Below are 15,937 nucleotides of genomic sequence, written 5' to 3' on the forward strand. Positions count from 1 at the left end.
GCCCACACATGCCTTTCTAGTTCCATAATGCATTCCATCAAGTAGAAATGCAAGAATGACATCATCGTCTTGATCCCAGATCTTATCTATGTTCAAAATATCACATATGAAGTTCATTTCGGTCATTCATATTAATCGTACATGACATAAACACGTGCTTTACAATATCATTGGCGACAGTTTTACAATAACATTCTCCTGAAACGATTCCAGTTGTATAGTTGTGGCATAATACCGATGGCATCCAATACAACAATACTGGGAGTGGGATTGTGTAGTCCCTGAACCTTTTTACGAAATTGTCGTTGTACAACTGTGAGCATTTCATAATCTTTAAGTGAAAGTTTGCCCCATACGTTGCATTCACAGAGACCACGTGATAAGATTAGCCTCTCCCAGATACTTGCTGCAGATACAGGATTAAGACCACCAAAATACAATCCATTTTTATTATTAGTGTTTATGAGTACTCGTAACTTTTCACATGCAGGTTTGGTACGTTCAGGTGATGATTTGTCTGTACTTATATATACGCCTGCATATATAACAGATTTTCTGTGTGGAACATGCACATTACCAATTGATACATTATTGGTTTTAACGTTTTCGTGTGAACATTCACAGTGTAGAACCGCATGTCAGTGCTGTGTGACAGGTACAGGCGGGAGACGCGTGTAACTAATTATCATAAAACAGTCTCAATTTTATATTCTGAGTTTTTTTCGAGAGTTTCGAGAATTACAGATTACAGTCAACTGACAATGTTAAACACTCAACTGAAGATGTTCCACGATCATCTGACAAGTTATTCCATATTACAATCAACAAACTAAGCCCTATAATCAAATGAACATTTTCCACAATCTGTTGACAATGATTTACAGTCTTTGTCAGCCGGCAGTGCCCTGCAAGCAACCGAAGATGTTCTACACTCAACTGACAATGTTTCACAGATTACCCACATGAGTATAGGGTGTGTGAAGTCCGTTCTTGGTGTTTCACGTTGTGATATTGCTGGAATAGTGGTTAAACTAAACTAAACCCACCCACTCACTCACTTATAGATTACATTCAACTGACAATGTCCTACAATCACCTGGTATGTTTCACAATCAACTGACGACTTACAATTTTCAGTCAACTGACAATGTCCTACATTCAGCTGGCAATGATTCACAATTTTGGTATTAAGATTCACAATCAACCGAAAATGTCCAACTATTAAATATGGCAATTTTACAAGCAAAACAATATCAACAACCAACCAATTTACAATCATCAACCAACTGACAATGTCATTAAGTAGACGGACCTTATCGCACAGTGTTCTGCAACCTAAAACCTGCATAACCCAATGAAACGACACATCATAATGCCACTAATCGACCTAACATTAACTTCATTTCCCCATGACATGACAACATCCTAGTGCACGCACGCACGCACGCACGCACGCACGCACACAACAAAAAAACAACAACAAAATACGACCTTGGCCTCCGTTTCTGTACAATACAGAAATGGACGTATCAATGACAATTATAACATAACAAATAGCATGACCAGTGCGCGATAGGGGTCGGACTAACAAACCGCAAGGCTCCTACCATGGCCGAGGAAGCTCCTATCTAGACACGGTGAGTGGCATAGCTAAACAGTAGACCAGTGTTCGAATTACCAGCAGATTTGGAAAGGGGAATACTTGCAGGAAACAGGTTATCACAAATAACGTTGGTAATTTACGCTGGAAATGATAATTTGGCGGATGCACCTTCCCTGAATAAATAAAGTACAAGATGTGGAGGCAAATTTGTGAATGAGGGTGATACCAAGTCAAAACACGATATACCCACATCGTTTAATCCCCAGAAGATAAGGGCCGCAAAACCAGTGTGTCGTCGCTGTTTTGGCAACGAGTCTGTACGTGTGAGTCAGAAAGGACGATGAAGTAGGCACAACAGGGCGGTAGCATGTTGTCGCATTTTCTACATTTTGATATTTTCATTTAACACTACACAAATAAAACAACGCGTTCAAACAAAATATTGACGTAGGGGCCCTCCTATTTCCTGACAGTATATCCTCCGTTACACCTGGCTCAGCGTCATGACAATCCACATTTTGATAGCATCTATTACCAGTAATATGTATTCTTTAACAAAGTAACTTCGAAATCTAGATCCGGAAAAAACGTCACTAAAATGTACATAACGTCGAAAGGAAAATGAAATAAATGAATGAATAATCGTTACATCTGGTTACCGCAGGCGTGGCAGTTGGGAACGTACGTGAGGTTCACACAGTGCATGCACACACGTGTATGCCTGTATAAACCTTTGGTTCCATTTCTAACAGGCAATATGGCTGTCAAAAAAACCACCTTCAGAAGCACGTGTCCAGACTGATGGATCACATATATATACCCTTTATCCATGCACTATAGTACATGTCTCCTGGTATATTTCAAAGCCTTGCAATACACACATCTTACCTTCCACTATAAACACGCCTCACGCGTTCCCAAAGTAAGCGCCCCTTGTCTTCTGCAACCGCGCTATCAGACTTACCACTTCTTACTCAACTCGCTATCTTAAGACTCCAAACTGAGTTAATCTCTACAATAATAGCTTATAGAACAACAAGCGATAACGCGACCTCCTGGCACCTCTATCACTCCACCGTGAACATGCATCGAACAGTACAAGAATGCCACCCTACCTGATCCACTGCCCATTAAATCCCTTGCGCTCCAAATATCCTGCAATTGAGGGAGAATCTATTTCCTCGGCTGGAAGTCTTGTTACAGCGAGGGGTCGGGGTCTGGCTCTACCCCCTCGGGTTTTGTCCTCGGGGGTGACGCTATCTATCCAGGGGGTGTGGGGATCGCCAAACGACTTGGTGCGTCCCGCCTTTACTTCCAGTGGACCCTGAAAACAGCACAGTAATCATGGGAACGGGGAAGAATTTCGTAACGGTTGGTGATTCTAGAATCCGTTACCATCGTTCCGGTACTTCAGGAACCATTTGGTTATAATGGACACTATATCAGAACCCGTTCCGGATTAAGCTTCTGGAATCCGTTTCACAACTATGTAATTGATCCGGAATGTGGAAGATAATATTACAGCAGGTCTCCTGCTCATGTGTACAGGGTTATCTGAGAGACACAGCTGAATGTCAGACTCCAACACAGTGTTCTTTCAAGGCACTACGTGCGCTGTTTCTGCGGGGCTTCGTAAGTGTGAAATGTGTTTAGATTTGGAGACCATTTTCATTCTCAGTTTAAACCTTTCTCGCTTGCCGAATTTGCACGCGAACATTATTCCAAGTGATTTTGATCTATTCTAAAGTTGTTATTTTCCTAGATTTGTTTCAAATCATTCACAGAATGTCGAACAAATCAAAAACATGTTACCACACATTCACAATTCCGATAAATACTTATATCTTATCGTAAAGGTTAACATTGGCTACCCTCACGAACAGCTACATAGGGAGAGGGACCAAAGCTATCGATTAATAACAATGAATTATACGTAATCGATACACTCCTAAAATACTTAGGACATACCAAATCGTAGAGATATACCTACTTATAAATACAATTATCTGCATGTTCACCTAATCCACGTGGAAACCTTTGAACTTTCGTGTGTAACTACAGAGACAATTGCATACACCGTCGACATATAGTCTGTGGTTCAAACTGTCAATATCCAGACTGCTCCATAACACAACTCCATGACTAACTACTACATAACACAACTTTGTTAAGAACGCTCTTAAAGTCGTTTAAGTGTTTACAAGGCATACAGAAGTCCGGGTTCGATGTTCGAGTTCATACAATCTTGAATACAAATTTGGGAATTTTTTGTTTGTTTGTGTTTTGTTGTACTTTTCGTTTTCTTTTGTTTTTGTTGTTTGCTTGTTTGAGTGTTTTGGGGTATTTTTTTTGTGTGTGTGTGTGTGCTTTTGTGTTGGGTGGGGGTGGATGGAGGTGAGGAGTTGTCATATTGAGTGAGTGAGTTGAGTTGTATGCCACTTCTAGCAATATTCGACCAATATCACGTCTGATTGTTACCAGATGACATAATAACACCCAACCAGAGATCACATCGCCATTTAAGTAGATAGCAACAGCCTTGAATATATTTCATATCACATTGAAACATTCGTTCGTGTACCTTACATTTACACTCTTGCAATATGCAGTATATTCAAAATTTGGACATCAAAACACATGAAACAAGTTCCCAAGCCTCCCAAACCCAAAGATACGTATTTCTCCGTGGCCGACATAATCGTAAGTATTATGACAGCACTTCAAGTTCTCACACTCAGCGTCAACAGAATACAGGGCAGCTAACGTTCGAAAAGGCCCGGATTGTACAATCGCGAAGCCCTGAACATAAAATATTTAGCTGAATTACTCGAGCAGGAACGTGTGGCAAGTGGCTCTAAGTTCTAACACATTTGTTGACCAGGTGTGGCGGCTCTTAAATCAAAATATTTCCCCGAGATCGAATTACTCAGAAGCATTCGGAAATTCCTCATTTCCAGCCCCCAAGCATTGAATGAACCAGACAACTGAAAGCATGCGCTGTTGCGGGCATACTGCGCTAGTCACATACTGTCACGACACCAACCAGATAGCTTCCGACTAGATTCTGTGTACAAACAAAACTAAACGCAACTTGGGCCATATTACATCATATATTTGCTGTTATAACATGCTGATTTCTTAGAGGTGTAGCAGCAGTAGCAGTAGTTGTAGCAGCAGTAGAAATAGTAGTTGTTTTTGGTGTTGTTCTAATAGTAGTAGTCGTAGTAGTGGTGGTGGTGGTAGTAGTAGTAGTAGTAGTAGTAGTCGTCGTCGTCGTCGTCGTCGTCGTCGTCGTCGTCGTGGTGGTGGTGGTGGTGGTGGTGGTGGTGGTGGTGGTGGTGGTGGTGGTAGTAGTAGTAGTAGTAGTAGTAGTAGTAGTAGTAGTAGTAGTAGTAGTAGTAGTAGTAGTAGTAGTAGTAGTAGTAGTAGTAGTAGTAGTAGTAGACAACCAAGAGAGTAGTAGTGAGTTTAGTTTTACCCAGCTTTTAGCAACACCAACTGGTGGTAGTGTACGTAGTAGCAGGACATGTCGGTAGTCTGGATACAAATGTAAGTGAGGTCCGAATATGTTTCCTTAATATTAGACTAACAACTAGGCTCTGAAATGAAAATATTTTACTGGGAAAAGGGTTCATAATAAAACAAAAAATAATATAATGAAATGGAGCCTTGAGGAAATCTAGACCTGTCACATTTTCTATTGCGTTGGCTTTCTTGGATATATTTGCCTCAGGGTCTGTACGGCAGACTACCTTAATATTTGTGTCATAAGTGTCAGAGAATTGCTTAGATAACAAATATTTTATAGGAGCAATATCACAGTTGAGTTTAAGCCCTTTATCCTTGGCTTGTGTATGAAAACCACTTATATTGAACGCTGCTTTACAAGTGGATACCCAGACAAATACATATGAAGGAAACTGCAATGTACAATTTTGTCATGAAGGCCCGCCACATTAATCAAACCACTTCGAGCCATTACCATGGGTCAAAATAAGCAATTGTTGAAAGAGAAAGGTTGATTGCTGGATGTGTTGCCTGATATGACGTTGTGCGTGAGGATGACAATAAACTACCTGAATTGTTAAATTGTATAGTCCAACCATAGCACTGGGAAAGGAAGGGCACAGCGTACGTTTGGCGATCCTATTCAGCAATGAACGCAGTAAAACGCCACCTCGTAACCTTAAAAATCATCTTTCCCCTTCAATGTAATACTTACCTCTTTCACCAACCCCTAACGCTCACCTCTTAATACTGACCCCGACTCGATAACACTTACTCCATAACACTTACTGACTAAATAACATTAATAGTAGCACTAACCATTACGACGAACTTCCTACATTCTTCACAACTAACAAAATAAATACCTAAATATCGGCCCGGCCCCCAAAACACATCACTGAAAGAGTAACCCAGACTCCATACCAAGAACACTAAACCTGACACCATACACACTACCCGTTCACCCAATCCCCTCCCCCTGAGACTTTCTTCATTTCTGAAGCTATGGAAATCTAGACTTGCCACATTTTCTAGACTTGCGTGGGCTTTCTTGGATATATATACTTCAGGGTCTGTACGACAGACTACCACCATCATCAACATGAGACTAACACTGCCCCTATAACATGACCACGACCCATAAAACACCATAGCACTTATCCCGCCTTCAAGAAACTATTCCCTCCTCTGCTTAATGATCTCTAGTCTGTCTCACAGTCCCTGAGTCACATTATTTTCCCTACTTCCAAGCCCTCTCTGCAATATTTAAGGCTCAACTTAAGCAAGTCTAGATTTCATCGGGTTCTGAATCTCTAGTCTCCCTGCAACTCCTTTTCAATTTGTATTAGTTAGTTTGTTTTTATCAAAAGTATATATACTCTTCCAAAAAGTAGGGGATCTTCATTTATTTCTATTTACGATTAAAAATATTCAGGAGATTTACCCGAGTCAGTCAATGTTGATATGATAATTATTGAATGTTTTGAGAGTGCATCATCATTTGCACTTCCTTACAAGCGTAGAATGTAATCGCTTTTGAAAGATGATTGGTTTATGGCGTGTAATTTGCATGTATACGATTTTCATTTTTCATATGTTTCATTTTCAACAAACGACAAGAAACAAACACTAACAGGTGCGTGATGCAAGGTGAGTGTCAAAATTAATGTTGTAAGTGATTTCTCGACCTTCTTGAAAAAAACGTCAAAATCCAGAATGGGACCCCATGCACATGTATGGGGCTACTGCGTTGTGCACGTGCATAATTATCATGCGTTGTGTCTAGGGGTGGTAATAGAGGGAAATGGTGGTGCGATTACTAAGATGTCTGTCCTGGAAATGTTTGTTAACCAAATTGAAAGTTCATTATCCCCTACTTTTTAAGAGTATGTATTCAGAGACTAAGTAAGCATTAATATAATGATCTCCTACCCGGTGTAATTCTCTCACGGTGGAAAATGAGACGCGGTTTGAACATATTTATTTTCAGACACCTGGGTTGGTGAGTGAGTGAGTTTAGTTTTACGCCGCACTCAGCAATATTCCAGCTATATGGCGGTGGTCTGTAAATAATCGAGTCTGGACCACAGAATCCAGTGATCAACAACATGAGCATCGATCTGCGCAATTGGGAACCGATGCCAACCAAGTCAGCAAGCCTGACCACCCGATCCCCTTAGTCGCCTCTTACGACAAGCATAGTCGCCTTTTATGGCAAGCATGGGTTGCTGAAGGCCCACTGTAACCTGGGTTGGTAAACTAGCATTTTGTGCTTATGTGTATATACCATCCCAACAATATACAAAATCATGATGTTAAATAATCCTTATTTTATCGCATTGTGGAAGTTAACATCATGGGTCTGTATTTAATTATCCCAACATATGGCTACTCCGTGGAAATTTGAAAAATTATAATAACACCGGTTTTTCTGCGAAGAATTACCTTATCGCACCGAAAGATATTACAGGCCAGTATACCAGCATAGTGCCTCTGTACATTCTTTGGACACCAGACAAGTGTCGTGTTCTCGAAGAATGAGTGAGTGAGCGAGTGAGTGAAGTGTTACGCAGCACTCAGCAATTTTCCAGATATATGGCAGCGGTCTGTAAATAATCGATACTAGATCAGACAATCAAGTGATCAAGAGCACGATCTGCGCAATTGGGAACCGATGACGTGTCAATCAAGTCAGCGAGCCTGACCACCTGATCCCGTCAGTTGCTTCTTAAGACAAGTATAGTCGCCGTTTGTAGCAATCTTAAGTTGCTGAAGACCTAGTCTACCCCGGATCTTCACGGGTAGTTTATCTCGTAGATCCCTTCAGATTATGTATCTGTGTGTTGTATGTACCATTCATACTTTGCTAAGGAATACAAAATTTCACAACCTTACTTATGCGTAGATTTATAAATGGAAATTGTATCCATATAACTGGGTAAATGATAATGTGGTAACCCCTCTTTCGGGTAGAAGTAGAAGTAGAAAGAGAGCAACAACAATGCGTTATTAGTTAGTAAAGCTTTTAAAAAGATATTACGACACTAGTAGAAAAGGACTTAATGTTTAACCCCTATTGGGCAGCGAACCAGGAATCTGGCGTGAAAAATGTTTGAACTAGAAGAATTCAAGGATCCCAAAGAGACACATGATTACTATGAATCCCACGCCGATAGTCATTATAGTAATTCACTGGGAAGAGATGCCCTTCACATATTTTACAAATGGAATAGAACTCGGGTCTGTAACATCCGTGTAAATACGGCTTAAAATTGTCATTCAGCAACCGATGCATGTCGTAAGAGTCTATTAATGGGATCGAGTATATTAAGTCTGGCGGAATTGGTGGGTGCATGTCATCGTATCTCAGTTGCTTGGTTCAATGCTCATGATGTCAGTGAGTTGATACAGACAGCTGTCATATAGCTGGAATACTGCTCATAGGTAAACAGCAAACTAAAACAAAACAAACGAATCTTTAACCATCCACCTACACCAGCGTTCGATGTCAGCAATACGTAACAATATTGAGAACGTGAAGAATGAGTAAATATTTAACGTCGCATGCAGAAAACATGAAGACTGCCATGATCATTCGAGTATGATGACAACAAAACGCCTAAACTGTGCTCAGAGGGTAAAGAGAAACAAACACAAACACTTATTTGTCACCTTACATTTGCACGGAATTACATAAAATGAGAAGTGAAATCCCTCGCGGAAAACTGTCTGGATAATACCCCAGGCAGTACTACCAATACAGGAAGCTGCGGCCTTTCCTCAATTTGTTGACCTTGAGGGCACCGCCGGTTGTCGAACATCAGGAGGTATTAAACAGCGCAGTTCACCAATCAATCAACCAATGACCTCGGTGTAAATTACACAAGGAAATCCCATTAATCCAGACAAGTCAGTCCCTGGGGGGAATCGCTCGGAGCTATACATACTAGTCAAAAGAAAGCGAAGAACACAAGCTTTTTCCTGTCGTTGTAGTTTGACGACAGTCATATAAACGAATTGTATTGGGTTTTTTAATTTTTTTTATTTTATTATTTTTTGAAATGGCAATTAACTATAGTGATATAAAACAACCTAGTGCATTAACAACAATAATTAAGTCTAGAATTTTAAAACCACTAAACTATCATACCTGTTTCGCGTCTATTTCCTTTCGACTACGAATTCTATTGTTTATCGGATCGGATATTGTTTCTCATTAACTATTATTTTTAAAATTCCTTTTTGATTCCTATTTTCTTCATGTATTTCTATACCGTTTCCCTCAAGGACATTACAATCCTTATCATAACTTCCTGGTCAGGCCAAGGGATGCAACTCAACACAACCCATTACGGCGTCCACAGGATAAAACCATTGGTATTTCCGAGGAACGTAGTCGTTGCCCAACACTGATATTATCTTTGCACTGTATATGAACGGAAGCACATTCACTGTTAAGATTTACACGTTCGTAATAGCCACAGACAAGAACAGTGATGTCCTGACCTCAACGTATGTTTCGGTAAGAGGAAGAGCAGAGGCACGTTGTCACCCTGCCAGTGCGAAAGAGGTTTAAGTGCATCAAAGGGTATGAGGTACCGCAAGTGCATTTGCATTACCGAATCGCCTTTGTTTCCCCTTCAAACTCACTCAAGGCAGAGTCCCGTTTTTCCTTAATATACATTCCATTTTAAAGACGTTTCTGACATCTTATTATCATCACGATAACATCGTCTAGTCGGTGTATATTTGCTTTTGTTTTATACTAGGATATTTGTTCCTGGGGTATTATCCCCACTGTAGTAAGTAATATCCTGGATTACGAAATGGCAGCCCAATCGGCTATCAAAACATTTAGTTACACAACACTTGCCTTATCAACCAGCGGAAACCATGTATTAATTAATTAACATACTTTTACAAAACGCAGTTCCTGACGCCCGGTGCGTGACGTCATCATTAGTCACATGATCGGATTGTGATGGCCGCTCTATCCAAGTGCTTACATGTTATTGCAAGTATCATGTCAAAATTAACACCTGAGCACATTTATGTTTAAAAAGTATTTATGTGTAAAAATAAGAATTCTACAAATTGAAATTGAAAAGTTCAGATTTCCTTCAGTTTGTTTTTCACTTGTAAAAAGGCACGTGTTATATTTCTGTTAACTCTTTTTCGGTAAGGTACGAATTCTGGTTCCATCCGGAATTGGATCCTGCACTCTCGAAGTCAGGCATCTAATCTAATTCTTCATCGGAATCCCTTGGGGGACGTACTATTACATCGTCTTCAAGTCAAATATTGATGATTTAAGTTAATTGGATCTAACGGGTCTCGAGAATCATAACGTAACAGGGCCCGACAAGACAGACGAGGATTTTGAAGTCTTGCTACGTCAAAGTGTCGTTGAATGAGTGAGTGAGTGGGTTCAATTATACGTCGCTTTTAGCAAATATTCCAGCAATATCACGACGGAAGACACCAGAACGCCCATACCAAATACGTTTGAGACGACCTGCAAGAAATCGGATCTGGACTACACCGCCCAGTGATCGGTATAATGAGCAATATTCTGAATAGTTGGTACACGATTCCACGCTCTGAGTGAGTGGGATTAGCTTTACAGCGATCGAACTCTTTAACTGCTAGACTATGCCACCGTCCCTTCACGCTTTGAACCAATTAAGCGTCCAAAGTGACTACCCGATCCATCTGAGAATGTCTGGACACTCTCGAATCTTCACAGCGTGGGGCAGCACCTCGCATCATGCCGACATATGTCGTCATATGGCTGGTACAATATTTCAATAAAACCACCTTCAAATACTGTCATTAAATGTAGGTGACATCGCGGAAGGCCCCCGAAGACCCTCCTGCAGTAGTACGAATGAATGGTAATCTCGGCACTTAACTGGCTGTTCTGTTGGTAATAAATAACAATGGCGTGAGACGAACCTAACTCGAGTTGAGCAGTTTGGAAAGCGGATTCCTCATTTCAAACAAACAAGTCCGTTATATAACGTTATCATTTTCAGATTACACAGAATAAACCAAAAACAGAAGTCTGCAGTAACTTGTTTTTTTTTTCAATTTGCGAAACGTTCAAGTCACTGTGTCACAGCCGCATCTACCGTTTTGTTCGAACTTAGCCAGACTCAATAACCCGTATCCACTATCACAATTGGCTCCAATATCATGTGGGGGCAACAAAGGGTCAAAGGCGAGGTTACATCTACGCTTTGAATAACTTTACCATAGGTAGTATCTTCAGAATGAAACATATTTTCCACCTGACTGCTGTGTTTCGGGGTAATGTTTGACACGCTTGAATAGGGTCGATAAAATATTTAAGAAATACAGTTCTCTCTACCCCAGTGTGTTTTGTAATAAAGTACAGTTTTGCCCTGAACTATTATTATGAAAGCACGATTACGGTAGTTCGAGTGCTTTGATGTTAAATATTGTTCAGGGCTATCTGACGCGCTGTACCTTTGACAGATGATATATAGTTTGATGACGGTTTACGTTCGGGTTAAATATCTTCTCCACATTATTTTGATTACATCCGTGATTAATGTAAACCATGTGGAGCAATATGAACGTCGCATTTCTACTACCAACGTAAGTACACACAGATGCAGCTGACTAGTCAAGCGACATTCCACGATTGCATAGTGGAAATGTAAACGTTGCGAATGTTCCCGTGTCGCTGGAAAACTTTGAGTCGAACTATGAGACGTTTTATTCGTCGGAAAAAGTAAACGTAATGTTTCCACCAGTGATATAACTGAGTGAATCAACTGCAAACCAATAAAACGGGATGCAAGGGAGTAGTTTACTGTAGCAGGCTGTACGAGGCGATGGCAAACAGACATGCACCGTGACGTCGGTTTGATTGTGACGTAATGCAAAAAGTGTTCTATTACGAGGGGGAGACTAAAATTCACGCAGTGACGCAATGGGAAAAGAGCATTATCGTCTGATTGAGTATTGTCGACGCCTTTGATCTTTCACCGAAGCATCGTAGAATGGTATTTGAAAAGATACAATAACCTACATTGTATTTGAAAAGATACAAAGTCACTGGTATTGAATATAATAGATACCATAAACTTAGCTATGCATAAATCTATCAAGAAAGTGTATGTTGCATGCAGGGTCGTAATTTCGATACATATGTTAAACAGGAAGATTTGTGGAGTCAGAGACTATCTGGTCTATAGCGACTAAATGGTCTAACTATATGCTCTCTGATTTAGGAAAACTAGTTCAACTTAGGAAACATCGCTATTTTCTTCTAAATTTATATTTTAAAAAAAGTCTACTCGAATTTTAATACTCCAAACCCTGAAATTAGTTGACAGGTCTGGCTTATGTTTATCAAATTGGATAGGTTTATTAGATATGAATTTGTTCATTTATAAACGAATTTTCAAATGCCAAGAATCAGACTTCTAAACAAGTTAAGATAAATCTATGCGAATGTTTTTACAATATTTGAAAAAAGAATGTTTACAATCTTATGTTTTGCTTTCCCAATTCATGAAACAGAAATATGCATGTAAAGATATTTTGAACTACTTGAGTCCGTGAAATAGTCGAAATTTTCACGAAAACCTACATCTAATTTTTAAAGTATTTTTAAGCAGCCTAAAGGTTTCACAAATAGGAGTCACACTGAATCTTCGAAAAACGTCATGCACATGAAATTGCGCATAGGAATATTAATGAACCATGGTGGGAATGAGAGCCTACTGCCTACTGGAGCTCAGAGGTTGAGAAAACTTCATTTGGATAATTATTTAATTATAAAACATATGTCCAGATTGAGTACACCACATATATCATTAAAGGAAATTCTTTAAAATGAATACATCATTGTGCTCACATATGTACTACTCAACGGAGAAATGAGAGAACACTCAAATTCGTTCATTAAGGAAGGTAAAGAACACTCAGTTCTTTCCTATGTCGATCATTCAGCTGACTTTTAATTAACACACAGGCTACAGATTAATTACTGTGATATGAAGTGATAGGATGTTTTTAAACTTCGTTTGAGTAAAGATACAGCCCTGAACTTTGACAGGAATTGACTCCGCAACAGTATTTCTTCAAGCCGTACCTGTGTCCACTGCGAGTTTCGAGTCACTGTGTATTGCACCTAATATCCATGGTCATCACTGTGATATATCGAAATACTTCCCACGTGTGATATCAGTCAATAATCCATGATGATACACTGATGTATATTTCACTCTATATTCAGTTTCACTGACAGCCCGTGTTAACTGGCTAGTCCATCATCAATCCCTCCTGGTTCCAGGTCTGAACACTCTCCCACGGAGCGTATAAGATTATAGATACACCCAGTCCGGGCGGGCCATAAAATCTCGGTCCATGGCATTCTCAGAAAGTAAACGCTCAATAAGATTTAATTTGCACGTTCGCTCCGATTGGTTACATACATCGTATGTACCTGAAAGTGGTTACGAATCTAAACTCAATGTCTCAAAACATTAATTTTTTGCATTAATTTGGTTTGATATGAAATCATTTAAAACTCATTGCCCTAAATCTGGATCGGTATGATCAAATCATGTCACTCGTCAATCAATTAAAGTTAGTGGTCTCATTGCGTGGGTAAAAGTTCGCTGACCCACAGATGCGTGTTGTAACTGGGATCGTCAATTATGAACGTTATTGGTCATAAGTGATCCAAAGGATACTAATAGCCTGTCGCGTTACACGACATTAGTGAGTCAGTGAGGCTGCACGTGCGTCACCTAAAATTACACATTAAACAAGAAATCATGTGTATATTTCTTCAATTTAGAAAGATGGGCTGTTCCTTTCAAGCAAGATGTTGTGGCATTTTGTTCTGTTTAAATGTGAAAATATAAATGGGAGCAGTTTTACGCCGACGTTAGCAATAATCCAACAATAATCATGACGTTGAATACCAGAACCCGTTAACAAACAGTACCCTAGACTTCCTCGAAAATATCGAGAATATTTTTTTAATGAAACCAACCCAGCCTAGAATGATTTGGTAAATTTAGAATGCTCAACTTTGTCATGGGCTGTATTTGGATCTTTCTTACATTTTGAAGACATTTTTCATTTCTTTAAATGTGCAGTGGGGTATCCTAGTAGTTAAAGCGTTCGCTCGTCACGCCGATGACCCGGATTCGATTACATCAGTCCAATGTGTGAAGCACAATGTGCTGGAACATTGCTAGAAGCGGCATAAAACTAAACTCATTCACTCACTCAAATGTATATTTAAATCGGGTATTTCTGGTTTGTCTAATTGTATCCGTGTGCGAAGTCAACTCCGTGACCTCGGGATGGCGATCAGACGTTTTAACAGCTGTGCCATCCACAGGTGCTGTATTCTTGTACTACACCTAGTTTTTTCGGGGACAGCGTTCTCGATATATGGTACAATTTAATAAATCGATTATTTGTGTCCCAAGTGTGAAATTGCTACAACTGCCGTTAATAGTCTTCCATAAAGGTTACATGATTGTTGTTATAGTGTGCGTAGGAAAAGAAACGCAAAATGAAACTAAAAACTGATACTTATAATTTTGTACACAAATGTTAACTCAAACATTTTTAGGGTTGCACATTGTTTCTGGAATGTTACAGAAGATCATGCTTGACCAAACGTAACCAAAAATGATTTTGAACGGTTTTATCAATCAGGATTGTCATGATGTGCGTGGATGTCATGAAGCACGAATATCAGGCACAATGATTTTTCTCACGTGCAAAGCATGAGTACAGCATGTGACTATAAAAGACCCAAACGGATCTCACAATTTCATCCAGAATCTTTGCAAGTACTGTGCGAGAAAATGGGACGTCTCAACGCTGCCGATCGAAATCAGGCAATTGGACGATTGCAAGCTGGCGAATTAAAGAGTGAGGTGACAAGGATCTTCAAACGTTCATTCCAGCACAATAACTCTATTGTGGGATCGATTTCGTCATAAAAATTCGACAAATGACCGTCAAAGATCAGGAAGACCTAGAGTCACCTCACCTGCCCAAGATTGGTACACATCCGGCTAACCTACTTGACCGCCATCCTACCGCCCGAGACAAAGCACAAGAACGGTTTGGAGCCCGACGAGTGTCCGATCAGACAATCAGGAACCGTGTCCGCGAAGTTGGAATACGTTCCAAACGTCCAAAAGATGCCCCCTCCTTGACACTACTACATCGACGTCGACGAGTGAGACGGTGTAACACGGTGCTGCCATGGAACCTGGCAAACTGGAGGCGCATATGGTTTAACGATGACTCCCGTCATCTCTTCAGGCGACGTGATGGTAGAGACCGTGTCTACAGACGACGTCATAAACGTTTTGCGCCTAACTAGCATCAGACAGGTGGACAGATTAAGTGAAGAGAGTGTTTATGGTGAAGCGATCTCATACACACGCAGATCTGAACTTGTGCTTGTCCAAGGCAATCTGACGGCCAATCGATACGACCAGATTCTCCATCCGCACGTCCTTCCTTGTTGACCGTCAACGGCAGCTCATCCAACAGGACGACACCAGGCCCGACAGAGCACTACCTGGCCAACAACATCATCAATACCCTCCTCTGGCCCTCCAGATCCCCGGATCTAAACCCATCCGAACACCTTTGTGATCAGATAGATAGACGGGCACGTCGACGTCGTAATCCACCATAGAATCTTCAACAGTTGTTCCACATGCTGCAGGAGGAATGGAGAAGGATTCCACAACAAAACATCCAACGACTGATTCGATCTGTACCCTGGTGTCGGGCAGTGGTAGCAGCTGGAGA

At 40.4% G+C, this 15,937-nt stretch overlaps 1 protein-coding gene across 1 annotated transcript in view; it reads right to left on the reverse strand.

Moving 5' to 3' along the window:
* Window positions 1-15,937, reverse strand: part of LOC137267969 (uncharacterized) — a 90,806-nt gene that overhangs the window by 12,454 nt on the left and 62,415 nt on the right. Inside the window, exon 4 of the mRNA XM_067802428.1 lies at window positions 2,719-2,927. Coding sequence (XP_067658529.1) covers window positions 2,719-2,927 — 209 coding nt within the window. The remainder of the gene's footprint in view (window positions 1-2,718; window positions 2,928-15,937) is intronic.

The sequence above is a fragment of the Haliotis asinina genome, chromosome 16 (assembly GCF_037392515.1).
Source record: "Haliotis asinina isolate JCU_RB_2024 chromosome 16, JCU_Hal_asi_v2, whole genome shotgun sequence".
Lineage (NCBI taxonomy): Eukaryota > Metazoa > Mollusca > Gastropoda > Lepetellida > Haliotidae > Haliotis > Haliotis asinina.